This window comes from Eptesicus fuscus, chromosome 15 (assembly GCF_027574615.1).
Source record: "Eptesicus fuscus isolate TK198812 chromosome 15, DD_ASM_mEF_20220401, whole genome shotgun sequence".
In the NCBI taxonomy this organism is placed as follows: Eukaryota; Metazoa; Chordata; class Mammalia; order Chiroptera; family Vespertilionidae; genus Eptesicus; species Eptesicus fuscus.
In genome coordinates this window covers 57,563,789-57,579,591 of record NC_072487.1, presented here as the reverse complement: position 1 = coordinate 57,579,591, position 15,803 = coordinate 57,563,789, and the positions used below count along the sequence as shown (strand labels likewise).

The window sequence follows — 15,803 nt, the reverse complement described above, 5'->3', positions numbered from 1 at the left end:
TTGCTAATATTTTGCTAAGGATTTTTGCATTTATGTTTATCAGGGATATTGGCCTATATTTTCTTTCTTTGTAGTGTCCTTATCTGGTTTTGGAATTAGAATAATGTTGGCCTTGTAAAATGACCTTTGGAAGTCTTCCCCACTCTTGAATTTTTTTGGATAGCTAGAGAAGGATAGGTGTTAGTTTTTCTTTAAATTTTGGTAACATTCACCTGTGAAGCCATCTAGTCCAGGACATTTGTTTGCTGGGAGTTTTTTGATCACTGCTTTGGTTTCATTAGTTGTAGTCTGTTCAGATTTTGTTTCTTCTTGATTCAGTTTTGGAAGAATGTATGTAACTAGGAATTCATCCATTTCTTTCAAATTGTCCAATTTGTGGGCATATAGTTGTTCATATTTTCTTATAATCCTTTGTATTTCTCTGGTGTCGTTACTTCTCTTTAATTTTTTTAGTTATTTGGGTCCTCTCTCTTTTTTTCTTGATGAATCTGATTAAAGGTTTGTCCATCTTGTTTATGTTTTCAAAGAATCAGCTCTTGGTTTCACTGATCTTTTGTATTTTTTTTTAGATTCTATTTTGTTTATTTCTATTCTAATCTTTATTGTATCCTTCCTTCTCTTCACTTTGGGCTTTTTCCTGTTCCTTTAGTTATAAGGTTAGTTTATTTGATATTTTTATTATCTCTGGAGGTAGGCTAGTATTGCTATCAATTTCCCTCTTAGGGCTGCTTTCACTGTGTCCCATAGATTTTGGGTGGTTGTGCTTTCATTTTCATATCTGTAAAGGTATCTTTTAATGTCTTCCTTGATCTCATTGACAACCAATTCATTGTTCAGTAACATGTTATTTAGTCTCCATGTGAATGTGTTTTTCAGTTTTTTTCTTGTAATTAATTTCTAGGAACATACAGATACACAGAATACCCAGAATAGGTGTGCAATAAACCAAATGTTAACTCTTATCTCTTGAGAAAAGCTTGGGATTAGGGAAGATGATCAAAGCGGCTTTAACTTTATTTTGATTATATTATTTAATTATATTTGAATTATTTAAAATAAAATGTTCATTTATTATCTGTATATTTAAACAAAATTCTAACACATTATGTCATATCCTATCTGAGGAATACGATGCACCTATTCTAAAGAAGTAGCAACTTTACATGACAAAAAGAAAAACATATGTATATAAATAACATGTACAGGAAGAAATCATTAATGGGGGAGGGAGGAACCAGAAAACCAAATATTTCTATAGGTACATACACATGTAAGTAATACATAAAATTAGGTCTGCAATAATATGCGACCAAACTATTAACTATTGGTACCTCTTAGGGGGAAGCCCATTTGTGCAAAAACGAACAACAAAGTAACTATGAAAATGTATATGCAAATTCAGTACAGTAACATCATCCTACTTGTATTAACATGGGAATGCATTCATATGTACTCAGGAGAACAAAAGAAAAGAGATATAAATATTTAAATAGTGCAACCCACCATTCCACACAACAAAATGTGCCCGGGAATGAACATGAGTTGGCAGATGTGAATTTTCTGTGGTGTACACATCCTGTCAAGAGAAGTGATGTCAAGGTTTAATGATACCCATCTGGTGACAACTCAAGAAATGGTGACCTGTTCCAATCTGGAAGAAAAATTAGTTACAAGAAACTTACTAAAAGACACGATGTCAATCTCCAGTGTAGCAATAAACCAAAGAATTTTTTAGTTATTTTGATGACACATGATCATGCTGTCTTTAAAGCTAATACCACTATTTCCCTAAATACATGTATGTTGTTATCTAACTAAATATGTGTTTAGGCACTGTTCAGTATTGCCGCATACAGTGATGACTGATTACAACATTGGTTAGTCAGCACTGTGTGACCTTCTGGTCAATGGACACTAGCTGCCATATTGAGCAATCCTCATGTTGAAAGGCAATATAGAGTACTTAATAGTATGGAGTCTATGCCCAGCCAGTGAGGCTCAGTAGTTGAGTGTCAACCCATGAACCAAGAGGTCAACGGTTCAATTTCCAGTCAGGGCACATGCCTGGTTGCAGGCTCAATCCCCAGTAGGTGGCGTATAGGAGGTGGCCAATCAATGTTTCTTTTTCATCAATGTTTCTATCTCTCTATCTCTCTCTTCCTCTCTCTCTAAAAATCAATAAAAACATAATTTTTTTAAGAGTATGTCATCTAGAGCTTAATTACCCACAAATAAGTCCTGGTTCCAGCACTTACCCTTTGTAGTAAATGCAACAATTTGTTTGCTTTCCTATTTATTTATTTATTTATTTATTTATTTATTTATTTCATATTATAATTAATTTCCCCTAATTGTATCACAAGTGAGAAAGGCTGCTATGATTGCACACCAGTTCTGTGATCTTTTTATACACCCTCTAACCTCTCCAAGCTTAAATTTCAACTTTCATAAAATGGGAATAATGCATAACTTACAAGGATTTAAGATGAGTGAACATACATAAAAACATGTATTTATTACCTAGCTCATGGCACAGACTCTGTTGATTTATCTGCTGAATGGATTGATCATTGACAGTAGAAAAAAAAGAGGTATGCAAAATGCAACCCTTGGGCTGCTTCTGACTCAGTTCTCTGAGCCAAGCTATAATTCTTTTGAGCTCTTATTACAAAGCTGGGATGAGAAAGGCACATCATGGCACTGAAAAAGTACTCATAACACCAACCAGTCTTAAATCACTGAAACTAAGATCTTATTAGGGAAAAAAAAGAAAAGAACAGAGTTGAAGGGAGTGTTCCCCTCGCATCAGTCCTAATTTTCAAAATTATGTCACCTGGAAAAATTTCTCTAACTCAAACTGGCCTTTCTATAACACACACTATGGTAACACATTTTACAGTAAGAGGAATTTATGATAAAGTTATTTGGATGCTATTTTTCTTTGTATATACGTACTGGTATCAGAATTAGTTTAATGTGAAGTTAAAGTATGAAAATATAGAAAGTTAAACAGAAACATCTTGCATATCTTTAGAGCATACAAAAAATATTTGATAACAAAAAATAGTTTATGTGGTATTTTTAATTTCATATTTTTAAAACAAATATGTATTTCTTACCTAAGGAGCAAGCATGTTAATTAGAATGCATTATTTTATTTTTAACATACTGACATTTAAAAGAGAAAATTCTTGCCCTGGTTGAGTGCATAAGTTAATTGAAGCATTGTCCCGTATACAAAAAGGCTGCAGGTTCAATTCCCAGTCAGGGCACATATCTAGGTTGCAGCTTTGATCCATGGTCATGGCACTTACAGGAGGCAACTGATCAATGTTTCTCTCACCTCTGCCTCTCTTTCTTTCTCTCTTCTCTCTCTCTAAAAATCAATAAAAACATATCCTCAGGTGAAGATTCAAAAAATTTTTATTAATAAATAAAAATTTAAAATAAAAGATAAAATTCTATCCTATCTGGAATGTAAATATTTGTGATAACAATTCAATAGAATTATTTTCCCCAAAACTCTCAGCAAAATTTGTCACATTGGCATATGAATCTAATTCAAAGTATAAGATGTTTAAAGTACATACATATAATCACCTATGAACTTTAACATCAAAATATTTTCATTATGAGAGGCTTTCGGTCAAGATGGCAGCATAGATAAATGTGGTACTCCCATCCTCCCACAACCACATAAAAAATACAACTAAACTACAGAACCACCACCATTGAGAACCACCTGAAATCTGGATGAACAGAAGTCCTACAACTAAGGGTATATTGAAGAAGATACACTGAGACTAGTATGAGGGTCAGAGAGAGAAATGGGCTATCCATATGTGGTAGATAAAAATTGGGAGGATTATCTCTACTCCAAGATGCCCCCTGAGGAGCAAGGGGTCCCAGCCCCACACCAGGCACCCCAGGCCAGTGTTCCAGTGCCAGGAAGATAAATTCTGGCTGTAAAAAACAGCGGGGATTGTGGCTGAGTGACAGGGAGGGCTGTGAGAGTCCCAGGCAGTTCCTCTTAAATAGACTAATTCGGATCTACTCCCTCTGAGTTCTAGCATGGGGGCAGCAGCCTGAAAGACACCAGGGACACAGAGGGAAGAACTAAAGTATCTGCCATCGAATAAGCAGTAAGGAGTCAGCACCGCAGCCAGGGCCATGGGCTTGTGGGCGCCGCGGCAGCTGCTGTGGCGGCGGCCGCGGACTCGGCGCAGCGGCTCTTGGTGAAGGAAGAGACCATCTTTCTGCAGGAGGGGCTCATCCGCGCCACCGACCTGGCCGAGCTGCCCAGGGAGATCCTCGGGGCCCCGGAGGCCGCCAACACCAATTTGGAGGATTCTTAGGATTTCCCATCTTACATTCAAGTCCTCTAGCCATTTTGACAGAGGAGAACCAAGAAGGCAGCAAAGTTAAACAAATGAACTGCGAACTGCGCCGCGCACAGCAATTTCAGGGGCACGACAGAGCGTCTGCCACCCAGAACCACAGGAGAGATGGCTGAATGGTGGATTTACAGCTAAGAGGGAAGAGGAAACCAGCGAACTCGGAGGGGATGAGGTTCGGAGGCGCGTGGGTCGGGCTGGTGGTGGGGTAAGGGACGTGCGGCTTTTGTTCCAACCCTAGGGGAGATTAGCTCCCCATCACCCTGAAACCCAGCTTCTGGGGATGCGCGGGAGACCCAGACGCCTGCGGGGAGAGGCGGGACTCTTGCGGAGGTGCGCCCAGCAATCAGTGTTTGCTGCGCTGGAGTGCGGAACGAGGGGGCTTAGAAACGTGGAAGGCAGAAGGAGCAGACTTCTAGCCATTGCGGTTCACCGCGCCATGGCCTGTTGGCGCCCTGAGACCCCGCCCCGCCCTGAGACCCCGCCCCGCCCTGAGACCCACCCCGCCCTGAGACCCCGCCCCGCCCTGAGACCCGCCCCGCCCTGGAACCCGCCCCGGACGTTTTGAAGACCCGCCCCATAAGTCTTGTAGGCGCATCTGCGCTCCAAGCAATGGCTTGTGCATGTGGGTGGCCTGCCCTCTGGCAGCTTGACCAGATGAACTGCAGTTCTAGTCGGACTGCTCCAGGGCCACTCAGACAGGAGGAGGAAACTACAGTTTTTGCAGTAATCCCTGCTGAGTGCCTAAGGCAGTAGCTGACCTACACCCCATTGGAGACCCAGAAACGAGGGCATCTAGTGGTCTGTGTGAGATGACACCAGATTTCAACCACGCGCATAGGGGACACATTCGGGAGGCAGATTCAGTGAGCGCCGGGGCCTTGCTGCACCAAGACCCGGCCCATAGGCGTGTCTCCTGCACAGCAACTCTTCCTTTGTAGACAAAGAGGGCCCTCATGGCCAATTGGCCTGGAGGACAATTCCTCCCGGTGACGCCAACAACAGTCAAGACTTAGCTATACAAAGGAGGACCAAGATGGAGGCATAGGGCGGAAGCCTGATTGTTGCCTACCACAACAATTTTGAGACTACGATGGGAGAGCAGAGCAGACACCATCCAGAACCACCAGAGGGCTGGCTGAGCGGATGCTCTACAACTAGAATAAAAGAGGGGTATGCAGGATGATGCTGATGCCGGTGACCCAAAGACCACACTTTGAGAACTACAGCTCAGGCGACACAATGGCGGCCTGGAACGTGCTTGGCGCAGTTCCCCCGGTGGTCTCCGGCTGAGGGGACGGCTCCACTGGCTGCCGAGCACGGACAGACGAGCCCATGGGAGACATGGGGTGGGAGACTCTGCGCTTGCTGACCTCCGAGTCCTTCAAGAATCTCAATGCCCCGGAAGCGGCCAGGTGCACACGCTCGGCGACCGGCCACCGCTGCAGACCCAAGGGCTGACGCAGCGACACCGGACCAGCCCGCCGCCGTGCACCGGGCACACCAGAGCTTCGCCGAGCCCGCCGCCCAACGAGTTCTGCGGCAGCTGTCCTGGAGCTCTGGGAAAATGGCCGAAGGAATTGCTGAGAGGGAATTGACCAACAGGAATTGGGATCAAGAAGACGAAACCCCGCTGGGACCCGGATGCAGGCGAGGTTGCGCGCCTCTGGACTCGGGTGTGGTCACACGCCTCTGGGTCTGGGTGAGGCCTCACGTCCCTGGGTCTGGGTGGGGCCACGTGCCCCTGGGTCCAAGTGAAGCCGGATTCTGGGTCCGGGTGAGGCCATGAGCCCCTGGGTCCGGGTGAAGCTGGATGCCAGGTCCGGGTGAGGCCATGTGCCCCTGGACCCGGATGACACTGGGTCCCGTGCCCGGGTGAGGCCACGCGCCCCTGGGTCCAGGTGAGGCCGTGTGCCCCTGGATCCGGGTGAGGCCACACGCCCCTGGATCCGGGTGAGGCCACGCGCACCTAGGCCCGGGTGAGGCCACGTGCCCCTGGGTCTGGGAGAGGCCACACGCCCCCGGGTCCGGGTGAGGCCATGTGTCCCTGGATCCAGGTGAGGCCTTGCGCACCTAGGTCCGGGTGAGGCCACGCGCCCCTGGGTCTGGGAGAGGCCACGCGCCCCCGGGTCCGGGTGAGGCCATGTGTCCCTGGATCCGGGTGAGGCTGGGTCCCAGGTCCGGGTGAGGCCGTGCGCCCCTGGGTCTGGGAGAGGCCACGCGCCCCTGGGTCCAGGTGAGGCCGTGTGCCCCTGGATCCGGGTGAGGCCACACGCCCCTGGATCCGGGTGAGGCCTCGCGCACCTAGGCCCGGGTGAGGCCACGTGCCCCTGGGTCTGGGAGAGGCCACACGCCCCCGGGTCCGGGTGAGGCCATGTGTCCCTGGATCCAGGTGAGGCCTTGCGCACCTAGGTCCAGGTGAGGCCACGCGCCCCTGGGTCTGGGAGAGGCCACGCGCCCCCGGGTCCGGGTGAGGCCATGTGTCCCTGGATCCGGGTGAGGCTGGGTCCCAGGTCCGGGTGAGGCCACGCGCCCCTGGGTCCGGGGTGAGGCCATGTGTCCCTGGATCCGGGTGAGGCCTCGCGCACCTGGGTCCTGGTGAGGCCACGCACCCCTGGGTCCGGGTGAGGCCACGCGCCCCTGGGTCCAGGTGAGGCCACGCGCCCCTGGACCCGGGTGTGGCTGGGTCCCTGGGCCCAGGTGAGGCCACGCGCCCCTGGGTCCAGGTGAGGCCTTGCGCCCCTGGTCCCGGGTGAGGCTGGGTCCCTGGGCCCGGGTAAGGCCACGCGCCCCTGGGTCCGGGTGAGACCACGCGCCACTGGACCCGGATGAGGCTGGGTCCCTGGGCCTGGGTGAGGCCATGTGCCCCTGGGTCTGGGTGAGGCCTTGCGCCCCTGGGTCCGGGTGAAGCCGGATCCTGGGTCCGGGTGAGGCCGTGTGCCCCTGGATCCATCCAGGTGAGGCTGGGTCCCGGGCCCGGGTGGGGCCGCGCGCCCCTTGGGTCTGGGTGAGGCCACGTTCCCCTTAGTCCGGGTGAAGCCGTGCCCCTGGGTCCGGCCGAGACCAAACCAGAGGGAGTCGGACCTCCGTTACCACCATTTGTCCACCATCCAGAGCTGAGGGGTCAGTGCTGACATGTACACATAAGGAACTGTTGGACATTGAAATTGGGTCTCAAAAGAACTGTTGGTCCAGAAAGAAACTCACTACAGACTGATTCATTTGCCTGTCAGCATAACTATTATTGCTCGTCTCACATTCAGTTCTTATAAGTATATATCTAGTGACATATGATCTCGCTCATCTAGGGGAAATGATGAACAACATAGACTGAGGAACAAGAACAGAACCAGAAACAAGGAGGCATCGATCGGACTATCGGGCCTCAGAGGGAGGATAGGGGAGGGTGGGAGGAAGGGGGAGAGATCAACCAAAGGACTTGTGTGCATGCATATGAGCCTATCCAACGGTTAAGTTCAACAGGGGGTGGGGGCATCGGTGGGGTGGGGGGTGGGGGGAAGGGGGGGTGAGGACAAATATGTGACACCTTAATCAATAAAGAAATTTAAAAAAATAAATATCTGCTAAAGTATCTGCCATCAAGGCAAGAGCTGGAGAGGCAGCTTTCTCCCAGACAGAAGTGCTAACAGAGGCCATTGTTCCTTTTATGAACCCTTCCCCCACAGAGCCGGCAGGAGGGTGCCATATCTGAGTCTCCATCAACCTGGCTAACACTGTTCACCCTGCCCCGTTGATTTCCTGAGTCCCCATCCCACCCAACTTGGGGGCTCACCCAAGCTGTTTTTCAGTGGCTTTTCCATACAAAAGGCATATCCTGGCTCATGCTTCAGACTTCCCTGAAATCTCTCAAACAAGTAGCACTTGGCCTTGGCATGCTCATACCCCTCGCTAATTGGCTATAGCCCTGGCACTACAGGCAGCCAACCTTTGTTCACAGATTGACCTCGCCTGGGCACCTCCAAGCCCAGAACAAATAGCAACCACCTGCAGATCACTTTGTAGCTTATACCAGGTAGGCCCTAGGGTCAACACAGGCAGTAGCTGACCTTGGCCTATATCACCTGGGAGGCCCCAGAGCCAGCATACCCAGTGGACAGCTTCTTGTCAAGGCACTACTCAACCACATCCACAAGAAACACACTCAAGAGGTGGACTTAGCAGGCACTGCTGAAGTAAGTCCTGCTCTGTGGGGTGGGCACCAGCACAACTGATCCTCCACAGTGGTGGCAGCCAGTCCTTGTGGCCAATCGATCTGGGGGTAAATCCCTCCCATTGATGTGCCAACAGCAATCAAGGCTCCAACTGCAACAGGAGGGTGTACACAGCCTACACAAGAGGGCGCACCTGGAATGCCTAGATGGGGTAAACGGGGAGCCAGTCCCAATGGACCCTATAGGACACCTACTATGTTAGGCCACTCTATCAAGTCCAGGAGACACAGAAGCTCTACTTGATACATAGAAACAAACATAAGGAAGCTGTCAAAAGGAGGAGAAAAATAAACATGTACCAAATGAAAGAACAGAACAAATCTCCAGGAGAAAAAAATGGAGACAAGCAATCTACTAAATGCAGAGTTCAAAACAGTGGTTATAAGGATGCTCAATGAACTTAGGGGAAAAGTAGATGAACTTGGAAAGAAGTTCAACAGCATAAAAAAGGACATGGAAACCATGTAAAAGAACCAGTCAGAAATGAAGACTGGTTCATTTTAAAGAACTAATTGCACTGTAGCTATTTTCCAAACAGTTAACATTTAGCTTGCTGGTGACTGACGTGAAGAATGATTTACAGGGAATAAACAGTAGAATGGATGAAGCTGAGAATCAAATTAGCAATTTGGAATACAAGGAAACAAAAAACACCCAATCAGAACAGCAAAAAGAAAAATGAATCCAAAAACATGAAAATAGTGTAAGGAGCCTCCGGGACAACTTCAAGTGTACCAACATTTGCATCATGGGGTGCCAGAAGGAGAAGAAAGAGAGGAAGAAGTTTAAAACCAATTTGAAAAAAATGACAGAAAACTTCCCTAACTCGGTGAAGGAAATAGACATAGAAATCCAGGAAGCACAGAGTCCCAACCAAGATGAACCCAAAGAGGCCAACACTAAGACACATCATAATTAAACTGTAAAAGGTTAAAGACAAAGAAAGAATCTTAAAAGCAGCAAAAGAAAATCAGTCAATTACCTACAAGGGCCATAAGAACGTCAGCTGATTTCTCAACAGAAACTTTGCAGGCCAGAAGGGATTGGCAAGAAATATTCAAAGTTATGAAAAGCAAGAACCTATAATTAAGATTACTCTACCCAGCAACGGTATCATTTAGAATCAAAGGACATATAAAGAACTTCCCAGAGAAGTAAAAGCTAAAGGAGTTCATCACCAAACCAGTATTACGTGAAATATTAAAGGGTCTTATTTAAAAAGAAGTAGAAGAAAGAAAAAGAGCAAAAATATGAGCAATAAAATGGCAATAAATACATATCAACAGTTGAATCTTAAAAAAAGACAGACAAACAAAACAGTACAGAAACAGACTCATATATACAGAGAACATTTTGACAGCTGCCAGATGGAATGGAGGTTTGGGGATTGGGTGTAAAAACTGAAGGGATTAACATGTACAAATTGGTAGTAACAGAATAGTCATGGGATATAAATACAAAAATACAGCATAGGGAATATAATCAATATTCTAACTATATATGGTATCAGATGGGTAGATTTATTGGGATGATCACTTATTAAGTTATTTAATGTCTAATCACTGGGGTGCATACCTGAAACTAATATAATATTGTATGTCAACTGCAATTGAAAAATAAAAAATGATTTAAAAAATATTTTCATTATGAAATGAAAGCTAAAATAATAAAGTCACATTCTATTCCCATAAATTCACTTAAAATCTACAAAATAATCTCAGGCTCTGCCCAAAATGAATCATTAGACTATGTATGAAAATGTTTCATTGACTTAATTATAAAAAAGCTTGGAAAAATATTTTTCGGTACATTGCATACATGACATTTTTATTTTATGTACTCAATCTATTTTAGTTCCACAGTGTGTGCCTATTTTAAAGAACTAATTGCACTGTAGCTATTTTCCAAACAGTTAACATTTAGCTTGCTGGTGACTGATGACTTCCAGAAAGAAGCAGTTCTAGCTTTCTTAAAGCCTCAACTCCAGGTGTTAAGTATTTTTAAATTGTATATTAGTGAACTTTTGCCCTAGTCTTTGCCTATAGATTTATCTCCTTGAAAAGAGAAAAATTAACAACATAATCTACCTCATATGCCTAAAGTATGCTTTTCATCAAAATTACTAAAAATAGTCATGTAGGCCCTAGCTGGTTTGGCTCAATGAATAGAGTGTCGGCCTGCAGACTGAAGGGTCCTGGGTTCGATTCCAATCAAGGGCACATGCCCTGGTTGCAGGCTCGACCCCCAATGGGGCTTGTGCAGGAGGCAGCCAATCAATGATTCTCTCTCATCAATGATATTTCTATCTCTCTTTCCCCTCTCCCTTCCTCTCTGAAATCAATAAAAATATATTTTTAAAAAACAGTCATGTAGGCAACAAATGCTTAGAGATTGTCTATGACACAGTAGATTCCAGGAGTTTGGGATCAGGTTTGAATCATAGTGGGCCAAATAAAACCACCACCCACCCACCTGTGGTTATTTCCCTAGTTCCTTAATATATAACAAGAATAGATATATTTGGCAACTGGCACAATACCTAAATTGATCCTCAGATTCAAAGATCATTAGGGTAAGAATGGTCAAGTAGAAATCCTTAGAGATACTTTCAAAAAGCAATATCACAAAGATGGGTGCCATAACCAAAAACATGAAAAATGAAAAGATGATGATAGCTATCATGTGCCATTCAACTTGCCTGTTTGGTCTATAGAGAAGACGGATGAATTTGGAGAAGGACTGTGATTATCATAATCATAAATGTAGACAGGTAGTGACTCCAATTGCAGCCGGTATTCCAGATGCCATATTGTTACTGGAACAAAACAAAATAACCCCTGTAACCTGGTAAGCAAATGCTTTTTTCTCCATATTAATTTGCAAAGAATCCCAGAAACACTTTGCTTTTACCTGGCAAGATGAAGAGTACACTATCACAGTCTTGCTTCAGCTCTATGTCAACTCTCCTGGGCTCCAACGAAAGTTAGAACTTTAGAGGAGAGCTCTTTATAGTCAAAACTGAGGCTCCTGAGAAGGGGATACTGCCCAGCTGGTGTTCTAGTTCAGCTCACTCACTGCACAAATAAATATCCCAAGCTACCCAGTCAGCGTTTGAACTAAATACTGGTCTCCTGCCTTTATGAGCTCTTTCTACCACACTACACTCCCTGAACAATATTTTTCTGTCAGGTCGCTAAAATATTCTAACTTTCCTTTCAACTAAAACATGAAAGACAATCTAATTAAGATTCTCTATGGGGGGGGGGGCCGGGGGCAATGGTAAGATATGTACAAATATAATACCTTAATAAAAAAATAAATAAGTAAATAAAAGATTCTCTAAACACACAGAAGTAAATTGTGGGTTGTCATTTCTGAGACATCCTTTCCTACCTGACACTGGGCAGAATCCTTTTAAAGCATCATATAACAAAGAGGGTTTGGGGGGCATTATGAATGTCCTATTTTTATAGATGTTGATTACATGGACAGTCACTGTGAAAATTCATTGAGCTGTGCATTTACGATTTTTGCACTTTTCTGTATGTTTTTATATGGGGATTCATAAAGATTGCAAAACTATGCTGCTGCCTTTCCAAAATGGTAGAACTTTACATTTAAAAGGGTGAATATAATGTAAGTTAAACCTTGAAAAAGCCTGACTTAGAAAAAATTCTTGCGGCAGCAGTGAAGGGTTTGACCGCCCCTGCCACTGACTGGCAGTTCTCTAGGGCTCCAAGTCAGCCGCACCGCCCCCAGTATAGCTCTGGGCCCCCAGTATAGCTCTGGGCCCCCAGTATAGCTCTGGGCCCTCAGTACCGGTGGTGGCTCCTGCCTTATCACGTGGAACAGACCTCTGACCATCGCTCATGGGTCTTTCCCCATCCCAACAGAATGCAAATCAAAAAGAAATAAAAACACAAACAAATTCATTAAATACCTTGATATCTGCTTAAGAAGCACAAGTCACATGGGAAAAGAAAAGGGGGAACCACCCTATCTCCTTGGATGTGATGCTAGTGGAGAGATGAAAGATGGAGTGTCCCAGAGGGAGCGCAACTTCAGGGACCTGTTCATCGAAATCCAACTTACTGTCCAAGGTAACGTAAGGGACCTCCTCACCCATGACCTGCCCCAGCTGTGGGAGAGGCTGAAGATACAGAGAATCAACAAGTGGCTAATGGTACAAACCAGCCATCTTCTCTCCGCGGATACTGGCGCCCATACAACTATCCTACTAACGCTCCCTCACCAGATGGCAAAGAGACCAAGGCAGGTGAAGTGCCATCTGAGAACCCTGCTCCAGCCACCTAGCAGAGCAGTGCTTCGCAACACCAGGCCCCCCAGAAACCTTCACCATCAGCAAGTGACCTACAGAAATAATGACCGTTCAAACAGTAAAACAAAAAGCAGACCACGATCTTACCAACACCAAAGAAATATACAAGCAATAAAGAGGAAGACTAGCCCGATGCACGGAGATTTGTGCAAGAATAGGCAAAAAAAAAAAAAAAAAAAAGAAGGGAAAAAAAAGAGGAAGACTAAAAACCAAGATGTGGACATTAGAATGTTTATGATTATTGTTTACGAAACCAGCACAAAAGGGAGAATGTCAGCCAATGTTTCCAGCTATTTTTCTGGGAATGCCTTCACAGAAGACAAAAAGGCAGCCTCCCCAGTTTCAGCAACCACTAGGTTTATATTTTTTTCATGGTTTTTACTGTTTCTGTAATATGATTTGAAAGAAGAAATATTAATACCACCTGGAGAGAACCCCAACCAAAGAAATCTGAAATATATAGTAAATGCTTTTTTCCCCCTTTTCTGTTCATTTTGGATGGTGGTGCTAAACTCCCAATGTGATTTAAAAAGAAATTTTATGCCCTTCTTATTTATTTCTAGGATAAGGGGAGGATAACATTTTTGCTTTCTTTTTTTTAAATATAGTTCTATTGATTTTAAAGAGGAAAGGAGAGGGAGAGAGAGACAGAAATATTAGTGAGAGAGAATCATTGATCTGCTGCCTCCTGCACACCCGCTAATGGGGATGGAGTCAGCAACCTGGGCATGTGCCCTGACTGAGAATCTGAATTGTGACCTGGTTCATAGGTCGATGCTCAACCACTGAGCCATTCCAGCCAGGCACATTTTTGCTTTCTTATGCGACTCACTGAAAAGGTGCAGCATGAAATTCCTTAAAAATAAAATTTTTACCCTTAAAAAGAAAAAAAAATTATTTAAAACCTCAAAGATATTTGGCTTATGTGGGTATCATGTATCAAAATTTAGAATATTAGAAATTATAATAAAATAATTTAAAATAGTTCTTTATGTATTCATTTTAAAAATAATAAATGCACTAAATGTTAACATAAATACTGTATTTTTTCATGAAAAATAGCTATTTTCCAAAGTAAAAACCATTTAGAGAGAAAAGCCACACTTTTATATTTTACCAATCTCTTTAAGGTCTAGCTTCAAGTAGATAACAGCTGGAGTGGTGTATCTGCTTCTGCATTCAACGTTACAGTATCACTGGTTATGTAGCCTCTGGAAAACTCCACTGTACACTTGTGAGAAAGTGAGTGTGAAAAAGACAACATCTGCATATTACGAAAATAATTTTGACCTGCAAGTGTGAGGAACCCCTGGGGTTCCTGGACCACACTTTGAGAATCTCTGATTTAGCCTACACAAGAAAATACCAACTACTGAATATGGCATGAGAAAATGTACTTCTTTTGAAATCAAGGAAGCAATATCTTATACAGATTATCTGTCCTTAATACAGTAAGATTCCCCTTTAACAGGTCAAAACTCCTGCCAAACAATGATTTAGACTGGGCTATAAACTTCAATGTAGATGAGAAATATGTGTGAGGTACAAGAGTTTTAAAAACCAGTAGTCTGTAAGAGGTACAGCACGGCCCTAGCTGGTTTGGCTCAGCGGATAGAGAGCATCTGCCTGCGGACTGAAGGGTCCCAGGACTGAAGGGTCCCAGGTTCGATTCTGGTCAAGGGCACATCCCCAGTAGGGAGTGCAGGAGGCAGCTGAAGGATGTTTCTCTCTCATCGATGTATCTAACTCTCTATCCCTCTCCCTTCCTCTCTGTAAAAAATCAATAAAACATATTTTTTAAAAAAGAGAGGTACAGCATAATCCTCAAGCCCCAAACCCAAGTTCCAGACCTCCACCGCAATAAGGCAAGTAAAGCAATAAAGCTAACGGTAATGCTTTTGTTTGGGGGGGTGGGGGGTGGGGGGAGAAGTCCTGCCTTCAATTTGTAAAACACAACAAAACACGCCCCATGATGAAGCCCAGTGAAGCAAAGCGCAGTAAAACGAGGCATGCCTGACTGGTGTGCCCAACTTGAGCTTTTGGTTTAAGTGTTGATACACTTTCCTACAAGGAAAGCGATCCGAAACTATCCTTACTCCAAGCAGCCAAGTCGGACTCGCTCTCCGGAGCTGTGTCCCCAGGTGACTTTGAAGCACTTTGCAAGGAAGCGGTGACTGAGGGGTCCCAGGTTCAGCTCCCGGAACTGATGCCCCCCATCCCAGGCACCAGTTCCGGGAGCCCTTCCCGGGCTGCGGACCCCAGCTCGCTCCTCCGGCCTCAGTTTCCCCGCCTGGACCGGAGGGGTCGGTGGAGCCGGCCCCTGGCCCCCCTCCAGCTCGACCAGAGGACTCTCTAGCTTAGAGGCGGCTCGGCCGTCCTCACCTGAGGGGGCCGGTCCGCGGCGCCCCGCACTCACCCGGCTGACGCTTCAGCGCCATCACGGATACCAGGTAGTGGGCGATGTCAAAAAAGGGGAACATAGACATGCGAGAAAAGGAAATGGTCAGCTCATCCCACGAAGAGGCCATGACGACGACCTACCGCGGCGACCCAGGCAGCCGGGGTGACGGGTTCCCGGCTCACGCGGTAAGAGCTGGGGGCGGGGCAGCCTCGGGCGCGCTCTTCAGCGCGGCCTCCGGGAGCCCTGCGCGTGCGCCCTGGCACCGCGTCCGGGCGCGGAGGGGCGGGGCCGAGGGTCTGGAGGGGCGGGGCCGAGGGTCTGGAGGGGCGGGGCCGAGGGTCTGGAGGGGCGGGGCCGAGGGGCGAGAGCCACTGCATTCGCGGGCGATCGGCGGGTGGGCGGGGTGAGAGGGTTCCGGCTGTTTCCGCGGGGCCTGA

At 45.8% G+C, this 15,803-nt stretch overlaps 1 protein-coding gene across 2 annotated transcripts in view; it reads right to left on the bottom strand.

Annotated features, from left to right (window-relative positions):
- Nucleotides 1-15,530, bottom strand: part of TMEM38B (transmembrane protein 38B) — a 43,244-nt gene extending 27,714 nt beyond the window's left edge. The window contains exon 1 of one of the 2 annotated variants that reach the window (XM_008141830.3): nucleotides 15,382-15,530. In XM_008141830.3, the coding sequence (XP_008140052.1) occupies nucleotides 15,382-15,493 (112 nt within the window). In that variant the 5' untranslated portion in view covers nucleotides 15,494-15,530. Of the gene's footprint in view, nucleotides 1-212; nucleotides 421-15,381 lie in introns of those variants that run through there. The other variant, XM_054727226.1, reaches the window with a different exon arrangement.
- Between the last annotated feature and the right edge of the window lie 273 nt (nucleotides 15,531-15,803).